Below are 18,013 nucleotides of genomic sequence, written 5' to 3'. Positions count from 1 at the left end.
GATCATAGGGAGCAGATTAGTCTCTTCCTTATCGATTCACCTGCGTTTCCAGTGGTGCTGGGGGTTCCGTGGCTAGCCAGTCACAATCCCAGGATTTCGTGGAGACAGGGGGTTCCCCAGGGGTGGTCAGAGGAGTGTTCAGGTAGGTGTTTGGGAGTTTCCATTGGCGCCACGTCGGTGGAGAGTCCAGACCAGGTGTCCACTGTGCGCATTCCCCCTGAGTATGCCGATTTGGCTATCGCCTTCTGTAAGAAGAAGGCGACTAAATTACCACCTCATCGACAGGGGGATTGTGCGATAAACCTCCAGGTTAACGCTGCGCTTCCCAGGAGTCATGTGTACCCATTGTCACAGGAGGAGACCTTGGCTATGGAGACATATGTCACGGAATCTCTGGGACAGGGGTACATTCGGCCCTCCATTTCACCCGTCTCCTCGAGTTTCTTTTTTGTGAAAAAAGAAGGAGGTCTGCATCCGTTCATTGATTATAGAGGTCTAAATTCCATCACGGTGGGGTTTAGTTACCCGCTACCTCTCATCGCTACGGCGGTGGAATCATTTCACGGGGCGCGGTTTTTCACGAAACTGGACCTCAGGAGCGCGACTAATCTGGTGCGTATTCGGGAGGGAGACGAGTGGAAAACCGCGTTTAGTACCACATTGGGTCATTATGAGTACCTCGTCATGCCATATGGGTTAAAGAATGCTCCAGCCGTCTTTCAATCCTTTGTAGACGAGATTCTCAGGGACCTGCACGGGCAGGGCGAGGTTGCATATATAGATGATATCCTGATCTATTCGGCCACACGCGCATGTGTCTCTGGTGCGCAAGGTGCTTGGGAGACTGCTGGAGCATTACCTATATGTCAAGGCTGAGAAGTGTGTTCTCCAAACGAGCCGTCTCCTTCCTGGGTTATCGCATTTCCACCTCGGGGGTGGTGATGGAGTGTGACCGCGTTAAGGCCGTGCGTAATTGGCCGACTCCAACCATGGTGAAGGAAGTGCACCGGTTTTTGGGTTTGCCAATTACTACCGGAGGTTTATCCGGGGTTTTGGTCAAGTAGCGGCCCCCATTATCGCCGGTGCGTTTGCGGTGGTCGGCAGAGGCTGACAGAGCCTTCAATCGTTTGAAGGCGCTGTTCACAGATGCGCCCGTGTTGGCGCACCCGGACCCCTCTTTAGCGTTCATAGTGGAGGTGGACGCGTCCGAGGCTGGGGTGGGTGCCGTGCGTGCTATCACAGCGTTCGGGTACGCCACCGAAACTCCGCCACCGGTGATTTCTTTTCGAAGAAGCTCGGTCCGGCGGAGCGTAACTATGATGTGGGGGACCGGGAGTTGTTGGCTGTGGTAAAAGCCCTGAAGGTGTGGAGACACTGGCTTGAGGGGGCTAAGCACCCTTTTCTCATCTGGACTGACCACCGGAATCTGGAGTATATGCGGGCAGCTAGGAGACTGAATCCGCGTCAGGCAAGGTGGGCCATGTTCTTCACCCGATTTAGGTTCACCATATCGTATAGTCCAGGCTCCCTGAACACTAAGGCCGACGCGCTGTCCCGTCTCTATGACACGGAGGATCGGCCCATCGATCCTACTCCCATCCTTCCAGCCTCTAGGCTGGTGGCACCGGTGGTATGGGAGGTGGACACGGACATTGAGCGGGCGTTACGGGTGGAACCTGCGTCTCCACAATGTCGTACGTACGTGCCGCTTGGTGTTCGTGATCGATTGATTCGGTGGGCGCACACACTACCCTCGTTGGGTCGTCATGGTGTGGCGAGGACAGTGAGTGTTCTTAGGGGGAAGTACTGGTGGTCCACCTTGGCTAGGGACGTGGGGTTCTATGTCTCTTCCTGTTCGGTGTGCGCCCAGAGTAAGGCTCCTAGGCACCTTCCTAGAGGGAAGTTACAGCCCCTCCCCGTTCCACAACGGCCGTGGTCTCACCTGTCGGTGGACTTCCTTACCGATCTTCCCCCGTCTCAGGGGAACGCCACGGTTCTGGTTGTTGTGGATCGGTTTTCTAAGTTCTCCCGTCTCCTCCCATTGCCTGGTCTCCCTACGGCCCTACAGACTGCGGAGGCTCTATTTAACCACGTCTTCCGGCACTACGGGGTGCCGGAGGACATCGTCTCTGATCGGGGTCCCCAATTCACGTCCCGAGTGTGGAGGGCGTTTATGGAGCGTCTGGGGGTCTCGGTCAGCTTGACCTCTGGTTATCACCCCGAGAGTAATGGGCAGGTGGAGAGAGTGAACCAGGAGGTGGGTAGGTTTCTGCGGTCGTATTGCCAGGACCGGCCAGGGGATTGGTCAAGGTACGTACCATGGGCGGAGTTGGCCCAGAACTCACTCCGCCACTCCTCCACGAACATGTCTCCATTTCAATGCGTGTTGGGCTACCAGCCGGTCCTGGCGCCGTGGCATCAGAGTCAGACCGAAGCTCCTGCGGTGGAGGAGTGGGTGCAGCGCTCCAAGGAGACCTGGAGGGCCGTCCAGGAATCCTTCAAGCAAGCAGGTGGACGGCTGAAGAGGAGCGCTGACCGCCACCGCAGTGAGGTCCCCGTGTTCATACCGGGGGACAGGGTCAGGCTTTCGACCCAAAACCTACCCCTCCGCTTGCCCTGCCGGAAGCTGGGGCCGCAGTGTGTGGGGCCATTCAAAGTCCCGAGGAGGATAAACGAGGTGTGTTATAGATTACAACTCCCTTCCTATTATCGTATTAACCCCTCGTTTCATGTGTCTCTCCTCAGGCCGGTGGTAGCTGGTCCCCTGCAAGAAGGTGAGATGCCGGAGGTCCCTCCGCCCCCTCTGAACATCGAGGGGTCCCTGGCGTACACAGTACGTGCTATTCTGGACTCGAGACGCCGGGTGAGGGGCCTGCAGTACCTTGTGGATTGGGAGGGGTGCCCTTCCATACGAAGCATTGGAAAACCTCCCTGGTCTTTGTTGTTGAATCTGTATTTGAAATTCACTACTCGACTGAGGGACGTTACATATAGGGTACAGAGATGAGGTTGTCATTACAAAATCATGTTAAACACTATTATTGCATACAGAGTGAGTCCATGCAACTTATTATGTGACTTGTTAGGCACATTTTTACTCCTGAACTTATTTAGGCTTGCCATAACAAAGAGGTTGAATAATGATTGACGCAAGACATTTCAGCTTGAAAAAATAAATGATTTTTAAAAAATATCTAAAAACAAAATTCCACTTTGACATTATGGGGTATTGTGTGTAGTACTCCAATTTAATCCATATTAAATTCAGGCTGTAACACATACAAATTTGGAAAAGGTCATGAGTGTAAATATTTTCTATTGGCACTGTAATTGGCAACATTTGGACCGGTCCCGTTTCATCGAGGAGTAGTGTGTTTTTATCTACGTGTTTGAATGTAAGAGCGTGAATGGACTGTTGCACTCACACACTTCTCATTGGCCACACACAGGTGACTTGGATTTCCACTGTTTATGAGTGCACTTAGGTACACAGTGAGTGTGCATAGATGCTATTGAAATTTGTTGATAATTGTTGGTCATTTAATAATAATTCATAACTTTACTTGTTTTAATTATTATTTATCATAGTTCAAGAGATACATATTTGTGTAGTTTCACTTTGTGGGAATTGTACATGTTTTCCTAGTAAGTAAATACATATCTTTAGGGGTACATTACTTATTAGGTGGAGGCACTGCACTACATTATTTATAATACTGCCACAAACCTAGATACTAGGTCCAAACTGATAGCAACTCATGTTACACTGTTGTTTACATTTGCTACAGGCAGTAACTAGCATTATTTAGCATTTGATTTCCCAGTTGTTAACATTTCCCTGATCAAAACTTCACTAGAAGCAGAAACTTCCACAAAAACATGTCAAACTAAGTTTGGTGTCTCAACGTGCCTGTTTCAGATCAGCTACACTGCAGTATGACTGATCTACAAATCTTAATGAGTGATCAATTAGATCTGAAGTCGACTCAAACACGCACAAGTTTAAGGGAAATGACACTAGTGATGGGTCATTCTCCAACGAACAGCTCTTTTTCAACTGCTCTTTTTGGTGAATGCCGAGAACCGAATCACATCTGAGAAAGAGTTGTTCATTTGGCTCCCTGATTTGCATACTGTTACTACTGGTTTTTGAGCTCCAGACAACGATTATCTGCAGATAAGTTCATTTAAAAAATCTGAAGATTATTGTTCCTGCAGTGAGGAATTACAGAAAGTGAGGAGAGAGACTTTCTGGTCCACACATTTCTGCAGTGCATTCATTTTTTTTCTTTGCAGACCATCTAACTTGGTCAGGTAAAAATGTACTTGAACTAATCACGATCTGACATACTGTCAGGCAACTTTGTAAGCTTAACATTGTAGATTTGCAATTTTTGTCATGATTTTAGGTACATTTTTAAGCGCTACTGAACTAAGTGCCGTTTGGGTGCCAAATGGACAGCTCTTTAAGCTGAACGGAACTAACGAGCCGGCTCACTGAACATAATTGGCATGCCCATCACCAAAGATTATGGATATACTGACAAGATGTCCGCCCTAACAATGGGAGTTGTTGTCCACAAAGCGGCACGGCAGGCTGTCTAGCTCCAGTCTATACTTTCTTAGGATTGGTGGATACATCTCATTATTATAATCCTTTTTTGAATATTTGATGAGGGTTGTTGACGTCAACTGCCTGTATTCAATAGAGAGAGATGCTATGCTACTAGGCTCACCCATGAATATGCATAGCCATCTTGAGACAACACTGATATAAAGTATTTTTTCTTAAAGTTGCCAGGATTTCATGAGTCCTACTTATATCAGTACACTCGTAACAACTTAAGCATTACGAAACTTCTATAATATCAATTAAATCTCAAATAGCAAATAAGCCATTCATTTTTTTGTTGACCAAATTTCACACATCTCATTGACCTCCATACAAAAATTCCTTGCTTGGTTGGTGAAAAACTAAATAAAACTAACCCTGCTGGGGAGACAGATTTGCCACCGAGTTGGACCTCTCTATTCCTCTTCCCCTCTGCCATCACCAAATTCCACAACTTTTCATCCTCATATTCATTATCTCCAGCACCTACCAGTGTCTACATATTTGAAAATGGCCCATTTCTACATGATGTAGTTAAAAAGATAAGAAGAAAGGTCGTAAATATGGCCTACTCGATAACATCATCGAGTAGAATTAAAACAAAGAAAACGTTCTTTTTTTTCCTCAAAACATGCAACAATTTTCTAGTCACAGGGAGACATTTTTTTTGCTCCGAGTCACCGCGAATCTCATAGTGTTTGAAAATCCCTGTTTTTAAAATATTTTCTACTCTTGATGACATCAAACTTTTACAATTATTATTATTATTTTTTTTACAACAAATCATAGAAATGTGCCATTTTCACATATGTAGACACTGGTATGGTGCTGCTTCCTGCATGACGAAAGCAGACTCATTACTGGTTTTGACTGAACGATGAATTCCCCCGCAATGGGTGCTCATTGGTTTCAAAATATTTTGCTGCATTACAATGTCACCATGGATATAACAAACTCATAATGAAATAATTGCAAAAATACAATTTTGGGGCTATATACTAATACATCTCCAAAGTGTCCTCTAAGCTTATGTGTTGCGCTAACATCTATGCCTGATCAGAAATGGCTTTGGACACCAAATTCAAGCCTTTGAAAACTGCTATTCTACCCAAGTTGATTACGATGAGAATGCCCTTAATGTTAGGGAAAGGGGGATACCTAGTCAGTCGCACAACTGAATGCATTCAACCGAAATGTGTCTTCTTCATTTGACCAAACTCTTCTGAATCAGAGACTGATGGCTGTGCTTTGGCATTTCAAAAATAACCCCTCTGAGAAATGCCTCATGTAGAATCACCAATATGCGTAGTATTTTCCATCGGGGTTTGTCACCAAATGCCAGATGACAAACCCTCTATTTTTCCGTTGAGACAGAGCACGTCCAAAGATAATGGCCCTGATATTAGAGCAAAGTGGAAACTCTATTGGAGAAAACTCACTAAGGGGTTCCTATCCCTACCTGTATTGTCGTGATGGCCGGGCATATGGAGTATAAGTGCGCTTTAAGTGCCCTTTGCTAATATTACATGGTAGTCGGGCCTCTGCGTTCAACATGACAAATACGTCAGTGGAAAAACATCTCAAAAACAACTAGTGATTTCTGAACAACCTCAGTAAACTCTGTGCTGTGTTCAACATGCCAAATGCATTTGTGGGAAAAGGTTTTTTTTAAAACAGTGATTTCAGAACATTTTAAATGGATGGGAGTGCAGCATAACACCTTAAACTTTCATTCCTAAATCTTTTTAATGAATGAGACAACAAAAGCTATCATACACACATTGCTTTTTACTCTCAATGTGGCTGGTCCAGTAAAAACAGCAGTGACTTTCTGATTTACTATTCTTGTTCGCAGAAGTTGAAAACCTAAACAATGTACAAATATTTAATGTCCCTGCAAAACTCTTTTAGGATTTAGGTCCAGGTTCCTGGTCAGTACTTTAATTGTGACAAATGTATTTGTAATAGACTCTACACAAATAATATGGGATGGTGGATGGATGTGGGTGGACAGAGAGGTACTACAGTACCTGTACAGACTTTCGGGGATTTGACTGTGCTGCCTGGTTCCACTGCTGCAGTTCACAGATCGCCCCAGACATTCTAAGGGCTGTGCCGCCTGAAAAAAGCTGCATTCGTTCATGTAGAGAGAAACACAGGCTACGGAGACAGAGAGGATAGGTTCAGAGAGAGAGAAAGAAAAAGAAGGGAGGGAGAGGGGGAAAGAGAAGGAGAGAGAGAGGGGAGCGGGGTGAATAAGAGTGAGAGGAATGAAAGAGAGGAGAGAAAAGGAGAATGGTTTAGAAAGAGAGAGAATACAGTAACTCACATGTACCAAAACATATTTGTCAAAAAATGCAATCCAAATGCTTTGATATGCAGAGGGAAAGAAGCTACAGAACAGATATTAATAGGTACCTGTCTAAGTCTTTGGCCGCTGAATTCACAGCCAAAGTCACATCGTTTTGAAATTCTCCATATGTGTCCTCTGACCCTACTGCTTTCTCCAGGTGATGAAGCCGTGCCGCAAGCTCCCTCAGGCTTTGGTCACAGTCCTGAACAAGTCATGAGATAGTAAGTGTGTTTGATGTATTTGTCTAAGTATGTGATGGACGGGAGTGGGGTATTCCAAAATGTGGGGTATTCCAAAATGCTGGACAATTAAGTTATCCAGCTTATACCATGTCAATTTTAAGCCTATAAGTACACTGAACAAAAATATAAACGCAACATGAGTTGAAATAAAAAATGCCTGAAATTGTCCATATGCACAGAAAGCTTATTTCTCTCAAATTTGGTGCACAAATTTGTTTACATCCCTGTTAGTGAGCATTTCTCCATTGCCAAGATAATCCATCCACCTGATAGGTGTGACATATCAAGAAGCAGATTAAACGGCATGATCATTACACAGGTGCACCTTGTGCTGGGGACAATAAAAGGCCACTTTAAAATGTACCGTTTTGTCACACAACACTGATGTCTCAAGTTTTGAGGGAGTGTGCAATTGGCCTGACTACAGGAATGTCCGCCAGAGCTGTTGCCTGATAATTAAATGTTCATTTCTCAACCATAAACTGCCTCCAACGTCGTTATAGAGAATTTGGCAGTACGTCCAACCGGCCTCATGACCATAGACCACTTGTAACCACTCCAGCCCAGGACCTCCACATCCGGCTTCTTCACCTGCAGGTGCTGAGGATTATATCTGTCTGTAATAAGGCCCTTTTGTGGGGTAAAACTAATTCTGATTGGCTGGGCTTGGCTCCCACTCAGTGGGTGGGCCTGGCTGCCAAGTGGGTGGGTCTATGCCCTCCAAGGCTCACCCATGGCTGCACCCCTGCCCAGTCATGTGAAATTCATAGATTAGGGCCTAATGAATGTATTTAAATTGACTGATTTCCTTATATGAACTGTAATTCAGTAAAATCTTTGAAATTGTTGGATGTTGCGTTAAGATTTTTGTTCAGTATAGTTATACGCCACTCATAGGAAACCATTCAAACAATCCATAGATGGCTTTGCCCATTCCTTATTTTTCTATCAATGGTTCTACCATGAGAGCGCTAAAAGTAGGGTCAAACTGCCCCTAGAAGCTGATCCTGGGTCAGTGAACAAATGTTCCCCACTAAAGGTTAAGATTAGGATTGGGGGAGGGGAAGCTGAACCTAGATCTGTACCTTTGGGAAACTTCATCCCAGAGCATATACCTGTAGGACTTGCCAGCGCTGCTGGAGCTGCCTAATATCAGTGAATCCTTCGGTCGTTTCTGGGTCGTCCCCCAAACGCTCAGCCGAGCCTTGTAGGGCCCTCTGAAGGTTGTCAACCTCCTCCCTGATTTGCTGGTCTCGTCGGGCTACCTGCTCCTCTGCCTGTAGTTGAGCCAGCCAGCTGACGCCCCTCTCTAACTCCTCCTTCTGGTCCTGGAGATCTTTGACCTCTTGAGACAGAGTGGCCTGACCCTTGGTGGTGCAGCTGGCAAGCAGGATGTCCTTAAGAGACTCGAGCTCCACAAAGTCTTTCTCCATGTGGCCCACGGCCTCCTGCAAAGCCTACTGGGACAGGCAGATTTGTTGTTGTTGTTGTTTCTTCAAAACATCTCACCAAACAGCAGTGCTCTTACAGTGGAAAATGCAATGAAAACGTATTTCTGAAAGGATGAGTTTACATAAGGCTGTGTGTGTCCGTGTGTGTGTGTGTGTGTTCGTGTTCGTGCGTTGCATGCATATGTGTGTATGTGTGTGTATGTAGTGTATTCACACTAATACATCTCACCTCCACAGCCCCTGTATCAGTCTCCAGGAAACTAGAGTCTCTGGGCTGGGACTCAATACCCAGCATCCGTTCCTGCAGTGAGTTCAATGTGTGCCGGCACTCCTGCACCAGCTGGCCACAGCGATCCTCGTTACGGACGCCTCCCTCAAGACTCACACACATTCCCTAAAAATTATGACAATTCAAAAGAGCAATAAAATGTATACAGTTTTTGTAATGACAGACATTTACTGTAACTGTGCACTGTAACTCCCTTACATGAATCAACAGAAAAACATATATTTTTAATCCAACCAGAAATTGCCCGTTTTACTTCAGAAATCTCCTTTATTAAAATATTTTAAACATAGCCTACTCACATGGAGCTTTTTGACCAAGGCGGGTTGGCAATCCTCTAGTGTAGCCCAGGAAGGGTCCTCCCAATTGGGGTCCTTGGTGCGCTGGGCTAGCTCCTTCCTCTGGTTCCCCAAGGCAGAGAAGGCCGGCCCCAAGGCTGTGGCCTGGTCCAGTAGTGCCCGGGCCTGTTGGGCAGCCTGCCTGTGTTGGGCCAGGCCGGGCCAGGGAAATAACAGGGAGAGCTGGGTAGTCTGGTGCTGGAGCTGGTCCACTCTGGACCAGGCCTGCTGCCTCTGGACCAGAAGAGAGGAGGAGAGCTCGGGCTCACCATGCAGCAGACTGAGAGTGAAAAAAGACAGAGACAAATAGAGTTAAAGAGATGCCTTTCATGGACACTAACAAATCCAAATCAAGTAGGCTGTATGTATGAACTTCATCTCTATGTTGATTATTGTGCTTGAGTGCAGAAGCTTTTTCAACAATGGGCCGAGTCTTGAGAGCGGTGTGCGTAAAAAAAAATGTCATCGATGTCAATAGGAAATTTGCCTAAGCTTGCTAGTTAGGAACTATGGCACCTACAAATTACTTACTTTATTCCACCTTGTTGCACTGCTTTGTATCTTTATCTAAATTTGTACTAAGTAAGTCAACTTTGGACAATTAAGCCTTGTCCGAGCCAGAACAACCCATAGGTGCAGGAGCATGAGCCATCTTGATGTAGAATTATACCCCCTGGACAGGAAGCTAGTCTGTAACAGGACCTTACTTCCAAAAGGCATGTTCAGCTTTAAACACAGAGAAAAAAACATATTGTATCACAGCGCCTCTCTTCTTTCTAAATATCTAATTTAACTGTACTGTATATAACAATATATATATATATATATATATATATACAGTATATCACAAAAGTGAGTACACCCCTCACATTTTTGTAAATATTTGAGTATATCTTTTCATGTGACAACACTGAAGAAAGGACACTTTGCTACAATGTAAAGTAGTGAGTGTACAGCTGTGTAAATTTGCTGTCCAATCAAAATAACTCAACACACAGCCATTAATGTCTAAACCGCTGGCAACAAAAGTGAGTACACCCCTAAGTGAAAATGTCCAAATTGGGCCCAATTAGCCATTTTCCCTCCCCGGTGTCATGTGACTCGTTAGTGTTACAAGGTCTCAGGTGTGAATGGGGAGCAGGTGTGTTAAATTTGTTGTCATCGCTCTCACACTCCCTCATACTGACTGGTCACTGGAAGTTCAACATGGAACCTCATGGCAAAAAACTCTCTGAGGATCTGAAAAAAAGAATTATTGCTCTACATAAAGATGGCCTGGGCTATAAGAAGATTGCCAAGACCCTGAAACTGAGCTGCAGCACGGTGGCCAAGACCATACAGCGGTTTAACTGGACAGGTTCCACTCAGAACAGGCCTCGCCATGGTCGACCAAAGAAGTTGAGTGCACGTGCTCAGCGTCATATCCAGAGGTTGTCTTTGGGAAATAGACGTATGAGTGCTGCCAGCATTGCTGCAGAGGTTGAAGGGGTGGGGGGTCAGCCTGTCAGTGCTCAGACCATACACCGTACACTGCATCAAATTGGTCTGCATGGCTGTCGTCCCAGAAGGAAGCCTCTTCTAAAGATGATGCACAAGAAAGCCCGCAAACAGTTTGCTGAAGACAAGCAGACTAAGGACATGGATTACTGGAACCATGTCCTGTGGTCTGATGAGACCAAGATAAACTTATTTGGTTCAGATGGTGTCAAGCGTGTGTGGCGGCAACCAGGTGAGGAGTACAAAGACAAGTGTGTCTTGCCTACAGTTAAGCATGGTGGTGGGAGTGTCATGGTATGGGGCTGCATGAGTGCTGCCGGCACTGGGGAGCTACAGTTCATTGAGGGAACCATGAATGCCAACATGTACTGTGACATACTGAAGCAGAGCATGATCCCCTCCCTTCGGAGACTGGGCCGCAGGGCAGTATTCCAAAATGATAACGACCCCAAACACACCTCCAAGACGATCACTGCCTTGCTAAAAAAGCTGAGGGTAAAGGTGATGGACTGGCCAAGCATGTCTCCAGACCTAAACCCTATTGAGCATCTGTGGGGCATCCTCAAATGGAAGGTGGAGGAGTGCAAGGTCTCTAACATCCACCAGCTCCGTGATGTCGTCATGGAGGAGTGGAAGAGGACTCCAGTGGCAACCTGTGAAGCTCTGGTGAACTCCATGCCCAAGAGGGTTAAGGCAGTGTTGGAAAATGATGGTGGCCACACAAAATATTGACACTGGGCCAAATTTGGACATTTTCACTTAGGGGTGTACTCACTTTTGTTGCCAGCGGTTTAGACATTAATGGCTGTGTGTTGAGTTATTTTGAGGGGACAGCAAATTTACACTGTTATACAAGCTGTACACTCACTACTTTACATTGTAGCAAAGTGTCATTTCTTCAGTGTTGTCACATGAAAAGATATACTCAAATATTTACAAAAATGTGGGGGGGGGACTCACTTTTGTGATTTACTAGATATAGTATGTACATAGTATTTTTGTCTTTCCTATATAAACCTCTTATTTTTTTAAATGTAATGTAACCTTCTTGTCTATAACTGTTCTGTACTTTGTATGTGGACCCCAGGAAGAGTAGCTGCTGCATGTGCAGTAGCTAATAATAATACATGAATCTCCCCAATCTATGTCCTTAATGTTGAGTGCCGAGCAGAGAGGCATCAGGTTCCATTTTTAGAGTCTTTGGTATGATTAGACAGGGGATCAAACCCCCAACCTTCCAATCTCAGGGCAGAAACTCTAACCATAAGGCCAGATTTGGTATCTAACTTTGACTATAACATTATTGTGAAACAAAATTGTACGTAGAGTTTCAGTTATTTTTAGGCAAAGATGCGTACTGCATCATTGTCAATTCTTTGTTATAAAAACGGTGAAAAAGGAACAGTTTTCCTAGAGCATTCGAAGTGCTAGATGTGTGTAACCTCATTGGAATGTGTGCTATATCTGTGGAGAAATTATAGTGGAGAAAAAAAAATAATAATTGGAAGCTTAAAAACAGAGGTGATAATTCTTACTCAGAACTTTGTTGGAATCCGCCGCGTTTGGGAGATCTAATGGAAATCAAATGTTTTGTCCTGCATCAGGTTACATATCTTTATTCTGTGACTATTGTATATTGTTTTGATATGAGAAAGCATCCAATAGATGAAATGACACTGCCATCTAGTGTTACATAATGCCACATAATACACAATATTCCACAACATTCTAAACTTCAATGATGAGCAAAAAAGGTTTGTGTTGTTTTTGATAATTATTTACTGTGTAATTCTGTAATTTAATTCAGGTCAGATTGCTTGGAAAGGCAGCACTCTGCAGTAAGGATGATGTCACAGAGTAATATTGTGATGTCACCGGTAGGTTCTTAGAACTTTTGTCAAAGATCAAAAAAGCTTGCCTGCTTGGTAAGACTTAAAAGAAAAGAAAAGTAAAACGAAAACAAAATGGATGTATTCAACTGCTGAGAATTCTTCACAAGAATGATTCCTGTCATTCATTTGCATAAGGTGGATTGCCCAGGTAAGGTTATTTTCCTATTTTCAATTGAGTAGTATTTTGTTAACATTAAATTAAACTTTGACTAGATTTGAATCTAGAAAAGTGGAAGTGACTACCTTTCGAGGTGGAGTATGCCAGGTATTAGTGGTGGCCTAGCAGTAATAGGCTAGTAATAATTAGTAGTAGTAGTAGCAGCAGCAGTAGTGTAGTAGTTAGTTAGTAGTATTAGTAGTAGTAATAGTAGCAGGAATGTTGACCTAGTAGTAGTAGCAGTACTAGTAGTAGTACTAGTAGTAGCAGTAGTAGGCTTTTACAGTGTAGTAGTAGCAATAGTAGGCTTGTGTAGTAGTAGCAGTAGTAAGCTTTTACAGTGTAGTAATAGTAGTAGTAGTACCCCAAACCATTCTGTGATTCACGTAAACTATTGTGTTACACTAAAAGTAAGAAGAGTATGGTCTTTATTTTATTAAAGTGTTGATGGATGATCTCTTTGTATAGGTCTTGTTGTTTTTTGCTTTGCCTTTAAATGTTTTGCTTTGCTTTGTAACATTCACGTATTCAACACAATTTGTAATTGTAGATGCAGTTTTTCTAGGCCTTTAATTATGCTCTCCTCATTCGTAGTTTTCATGGAAAGATGTCATAAACAGTGAGAGGAGACTGTTACTATGCCAGCATTAAATCTATGCCTAATTTTAAAACGTATAATGTGAAAAATAAGTAAAGGTTGTAACATATCAGAAGCTTTCTTCTGCTACATGCAATCTAATCCATCAGTTGACAATATTATTTTGTCTTTCAAAAGCATTTTGTCCACATTTGCCGCCATGTTATCAAAGCTTTTCAAATCTTTCACTATAAACCAGTATCATTTTACATCAGGTTGACTGTCCTAGTATGAACATACTAGTTTCTTTGTAAAATATTGCATGTATTCACAACATTGTGCATTTTTGTAAGCAAAAACTAGCTTGGGCAAAATAAACGTATCCTAACTATAGTTCATTCTGTTTTATGTTTGCAGGATGCAGGCCTGATCTAACATGGCTTCAAAAAGTTACATCACAGAACCTTGGTTCAGCTCCATTCTGTGATCAGTGTACTAGAAAACATGGTCCCTGCTGCAATCATTCTACTGGACCTTTATCGAGCAAGCCAGGGTGCAGTGCATCAATTGACCTAACACCACAGGGGCAGCCAACAAATGATGCCCCTGCGATGAGAACACTTCCAGGGCTTGCGGCCGGAGCTACTGGGCTGACCTACCACGAAAACCAGCCCACTAATGATCCATGGTATTTGGAGCATCCAAGGAGGGAAGACAGTCCTTCTCCTCCATCCCCAGAGTATGACAACAATGTATCCTCCCTCGCAGAGGCCTTTGAGGGCCATGAAGAAGAGGACAGTTTATCTCCTGCTTCAGTGTACATGGACTGCCTTGAGGAGCTTAGCCCATCTCCCTCAGCAGGATCCCCTCAAGCCGACTCTCCCCCAGACTCTCCTGCTTTATTTATCGTAGAAAGTGATGAGGGGGAGCAGTTCTCGGAACGCCGTCTCTCTCCATTTCCAGTATTCCTTGAGTGTGAGCAGTGCAACAACTACTGCTGTTCTCCTTTAGGAGAAAGGATTGTGACATCTCTAGAACGTGGGGGCAAAATTAAATCATCTTCTGAAAAATGGCAAGAGATCGAGAAAGTTCCAGAGTTTAAGAAAAATATTGAGTTGTCTCCAAACTCTGGGCAAACATCTGACGTTTCCCCTGAGCCAGAACCACAAATTGAATTGTCCAGAGAGCATGAGACCCTAAAAGGGCCATCTAACCTCTGCCAAGAGATTGTGTCAGCTTGTGAACCATCGCAAATGATTGAGCAGTCTCCTGATCACAAACAAGAGGTAGAGTTTAATTCAGACTCCTGTCAAGTGTTTGAGGAGCCCCTGCAATGGACTGAGCAAAGCAAAGAGCCTCAGGAAGTGCTCCAGTTGCCTCTGCCACCAAAACAAACAGTTGAGCAGTGCCTTCAAGACATTGAGCTGCCTCACGAATCCATGCTTTGGAATGATCCATATCCAAATTCTGGCCAAGAGTTGGATGTGTCAACTGAGCCCGAACAACAGATTGAGTTTTTTTTTTTAACCCACCAAATAATTGAAATGTCATCTGAACCTATGATTGGCTTATCTGCTGAGCACAGACCATCTGTTGAACCACCACTTGAGCCTAGAATATCTTCTCCTGAAACACAGCAGAATGATCTCCAGCAAATAACTGTGCCTTCCCCAGAACCTGGCACAGTGTCAAAGGCTCCTACTGAGCCCTGGCCAGAGACTGAATCATCCTTTGGTCCATGGCAAGACATTGAACCATTTTCTGAGTACAATCAAGAGACTGAGGAGTCACCAAACTCCTGGCAAATATTTAAAGTATCTGAAGTATCTCAGCCCCAACAACTGACTGAATTGTCCACAGACAGACAAGGAGAGTTTAAGCTTCCTTCTGAACCTATGAAAAGGAATGCGGTGTGTACTGAGCAGAGGCTAGGGGTTGAATTAAACCCTGACTCCTGGCAAGGGTTTGAGATCTCTACCGACTCCAAGCAACAAAACAAACCATCAATGGAAACTCAGGGAGTGTTTAGGGTACCTATGCCACCAAGACAAAGGGCTAAGTGGTCTTCTGGGTGCATGCAACTGATCCAACTGTCTCATGAGCCCATGGAAGGTATTGATCTTCCTACAAATGATGTGCAAATGTTTGAAGCATTTTCTGGGCCCAAAAAAAACATTGAGGTTTCTTCTAAATCCCACCAAGGGACTGAGTTGTCCCACGATCACAGGCAAGGGATTTACTTATCTCCTGAGCACGAGCATGGCATCGAGCCAGAACAAGAGACTGAACTCTCAATTGGACCTCAGGAATGTACCAAGTGGTCCTCTAACTTCATGACAGTATTTGACATGTCCAATGAATTCCAGCAACCAACTGGATCATCCACAGATCCTCAAATAGTGTTCAGGCTACCTCCTGAATCCATGCTGAAGAATGAGTTGTGCCAAGAAGCTGAATTGAATACAGACTCCTGGCAAGTGTTTACGGTGTCCAATGAGCTCAACCAAGAGATAGAGACAGCCAAAGACCTTCAAGAAGTGTTCAAGCGACATACCAAACCCAGGCAGAACACTGAGCAGTCATATGGATGCATGCAAGGGTTTGAACTGTCTACGCTGCTTCCTGGACTAAAGCAAATTAATGAAAAGTGTCCTGAGCTCAACCAAGAGGTAGAACTGACTCCTGACTCCCTGCAGGTATTTGAGGTGTCCAATGAAGCCATGAAACAGACTGAATCAACCACTGAGTCTCATGGGGTGTTCAAGGTTCCCCTGCCACCAAAACGACTGGTTAGTAGGTTTTCAGGGTACATTCAAGGGAGTGAGCTGTCTCATGAGTCCATACAAAGAATTGATTCCTTTGCAAACTCTGGGCAAATATGGAATATGTCCATTGAACCCAAACACCAAACTGAGGTGTCCACTAGACTCAACCAAGGGACTGAGAGCTCCCCTGAGCCATATGATTGGAATGAGCGTCCTCCTAGCTGCTGCCAAATATTTGAAATATCCAATGAATGTCAACAAATGACTAAATCCTCCACAGAAACTGAGGAAGAGTTTAAGCTGCATCCTGAACTCAAGCAAAACACTGAGCTGTCTTCTAAGCACAAGCAAGGATATACATTGACAACTGACTCTTGGCAAGTTTCCAATGAGCCCCTGGAATGGCTTGAGCCAGCCAAAGAGATTCAAGGAGTGTTCAAGATGCCTCTGCCACCAAGAAAAAAGGTTGCACGATCTCAAAAGTGCATGCAAGGAATTGTTCCCTCCGACCAAGTGTTTATGGGCTCTGCTGAGCCCCAACAGCAGATTGAGGTGTCTTCTCAACCCCACCAAGGCACCAAATTGTCCCCTGAACCCAGGCAAGTAACTGAGCATGAGGAAAGGATTCAGCGATCTCTTGAGTTCAGGCATGGGACTGAGATTTATATTGAGCCTCAAACATCTAACGTCCTAGAAAAGTTTGACGTGTCCACCGAGCCACAAAAACTAACTCTGGGAGAGTTTAAGCTGCTATCCACACTCAGGCAAAAGACTGGGAGGTCTTCTGAGCTCATGAAAGGGTTTGAAATGACTTCTGATTCTAAGCAAGATACTGAGCTTTTTGAAACCCAACAACAGATTGAGATAGGTCTTGAGCTACAGGAAATAACTGAAATGTATCATAGTTTAAAGTGTGATTCAGAACCATCTCTGGAATCCTTGCTACAGACCGGGCCATCTACAGTGTTGGAGGTGTTCCCTGAGAACTCTACCAAACCCACTCCTGATTGCCTGCAGAGGAATGAATTATCATCTGACAGAAGTCAAGGAATTGATCCAGCCAATGAGCCCATGCAAGGAATTGGGTCCTCTCTTGAGTTCCAAAAAATGAGTGACAACACTGTCTCAGAGCGACCCCTCCACTCCCCACCCCCTTCTTTTGACTTTTCTTCCTCTCCTCCACCACCTATGTTCTTCTGTGATGTAAAACCATATAACGATTTAAGACTCACGCCATCCAGCCCTTCGCATGATGAAGAGTTTGATGAAGCAGAATCTCTTGGCACCACATGGAGTCCAGAGTTTATGGCAAGTGAACAACATGAGCTGAAAGAAGAAGATTACCATATCTCCATTCAGAGTCATGGGCCAATGCAAAGGGTGAAGAGATTGACCCCATTCCCATACACTAGACCAAGAGCTATTGAGCACCATGAGAATGAAGATAGAGACAGGAGTCTATATACAGTCAACCCGGCAGACCTACCTGACACATCTGGAGGAAGTAGAAACCTGCCCGAGATTTTAGAGTTAGAAGCTGAAGATGCAGATTATGACTCTGATAACAAGGACAAGGAAGAGGGCTTCTGCTGTAATGGCAGAACTCAGAGCCCCCAACTAGCAAGTCCATTGGCTGGCACCTCTGGGAATGCAAGATCACCCAGGCACCAGGCACCAGGTCCTCAACATGCAAACACAACTAAGTCAAAGCAAGTTTTTTTCAGAAATGTCCAATTTCACAGCAAGCTTGTCAAGTCAACCACCCAGACCTCTTATGACCACAAGCCTACGGTTGCTCAAGGTAGAAAGCGTTCCAGAAAATCAAGCCGTCAGGAGGAGATCA

At 44.6% G+C, this 18,013-nt stretch overlaps 1 protein-coding gene across 3 annotated transcripts in view; it reads right to left on the bottom strand.

Moving 5' to 3' along the window:
- The window catches only part of syne2a (spectrin repeat containing, nuclear envelope 2a), a 209,188-nt gene that overhangs the window by 145,276 nt on the left and 45,899 nt on the right, over positions 1–18,013 (bottom strand). For all 3 annotated transcript variants that reach the window (XM_071370396.1, XM_071370394.1, XM_071370395.1), the window contains exons 40-44: positions 9,247–9,562; positions 8,888–9,052; positions 8,323–8,664; positions 7,031–7,167; positions 6,643–6,772 (exon numbers count right to left, since the gene is read on the bottom strand). In XM_071370396.1, coding sequence (XP_071226497.1) covers positions 6,643–6,772; positions 7,031–7,167; positions 8,323–8,664; positions 8,888–9,052; positions 9,247–9,562 — 1,090 coding nt within the window. The remainder of the gene's footprint in view (positions 1–6,642; positions 6,773–7,030; positions 7,168–8,322; positions 8,665–8,887; positions 9,053–9,246; positions 9,563–18,013) is intronic.

Source organism: Salvelinus alpinus, chromosome 27 (assembly GCF_045679555.1).
Source record: "Salvelinus alpinus chromosome 27, SLU_Salpinus.1, whole genome shotgun sequence".
Lineage (NCBI taxonomy): Eukaryota > Metazoa > Chordata > Actinopteri > Salmoniformes > Salmonidae > Salvelinus > Salvelinus alpinus.
The sequence above is the reverse complement of the archived record's forward strand: the minus strand, read 5'-3'. Positions and strand labels throughout refer to the sequence as shown.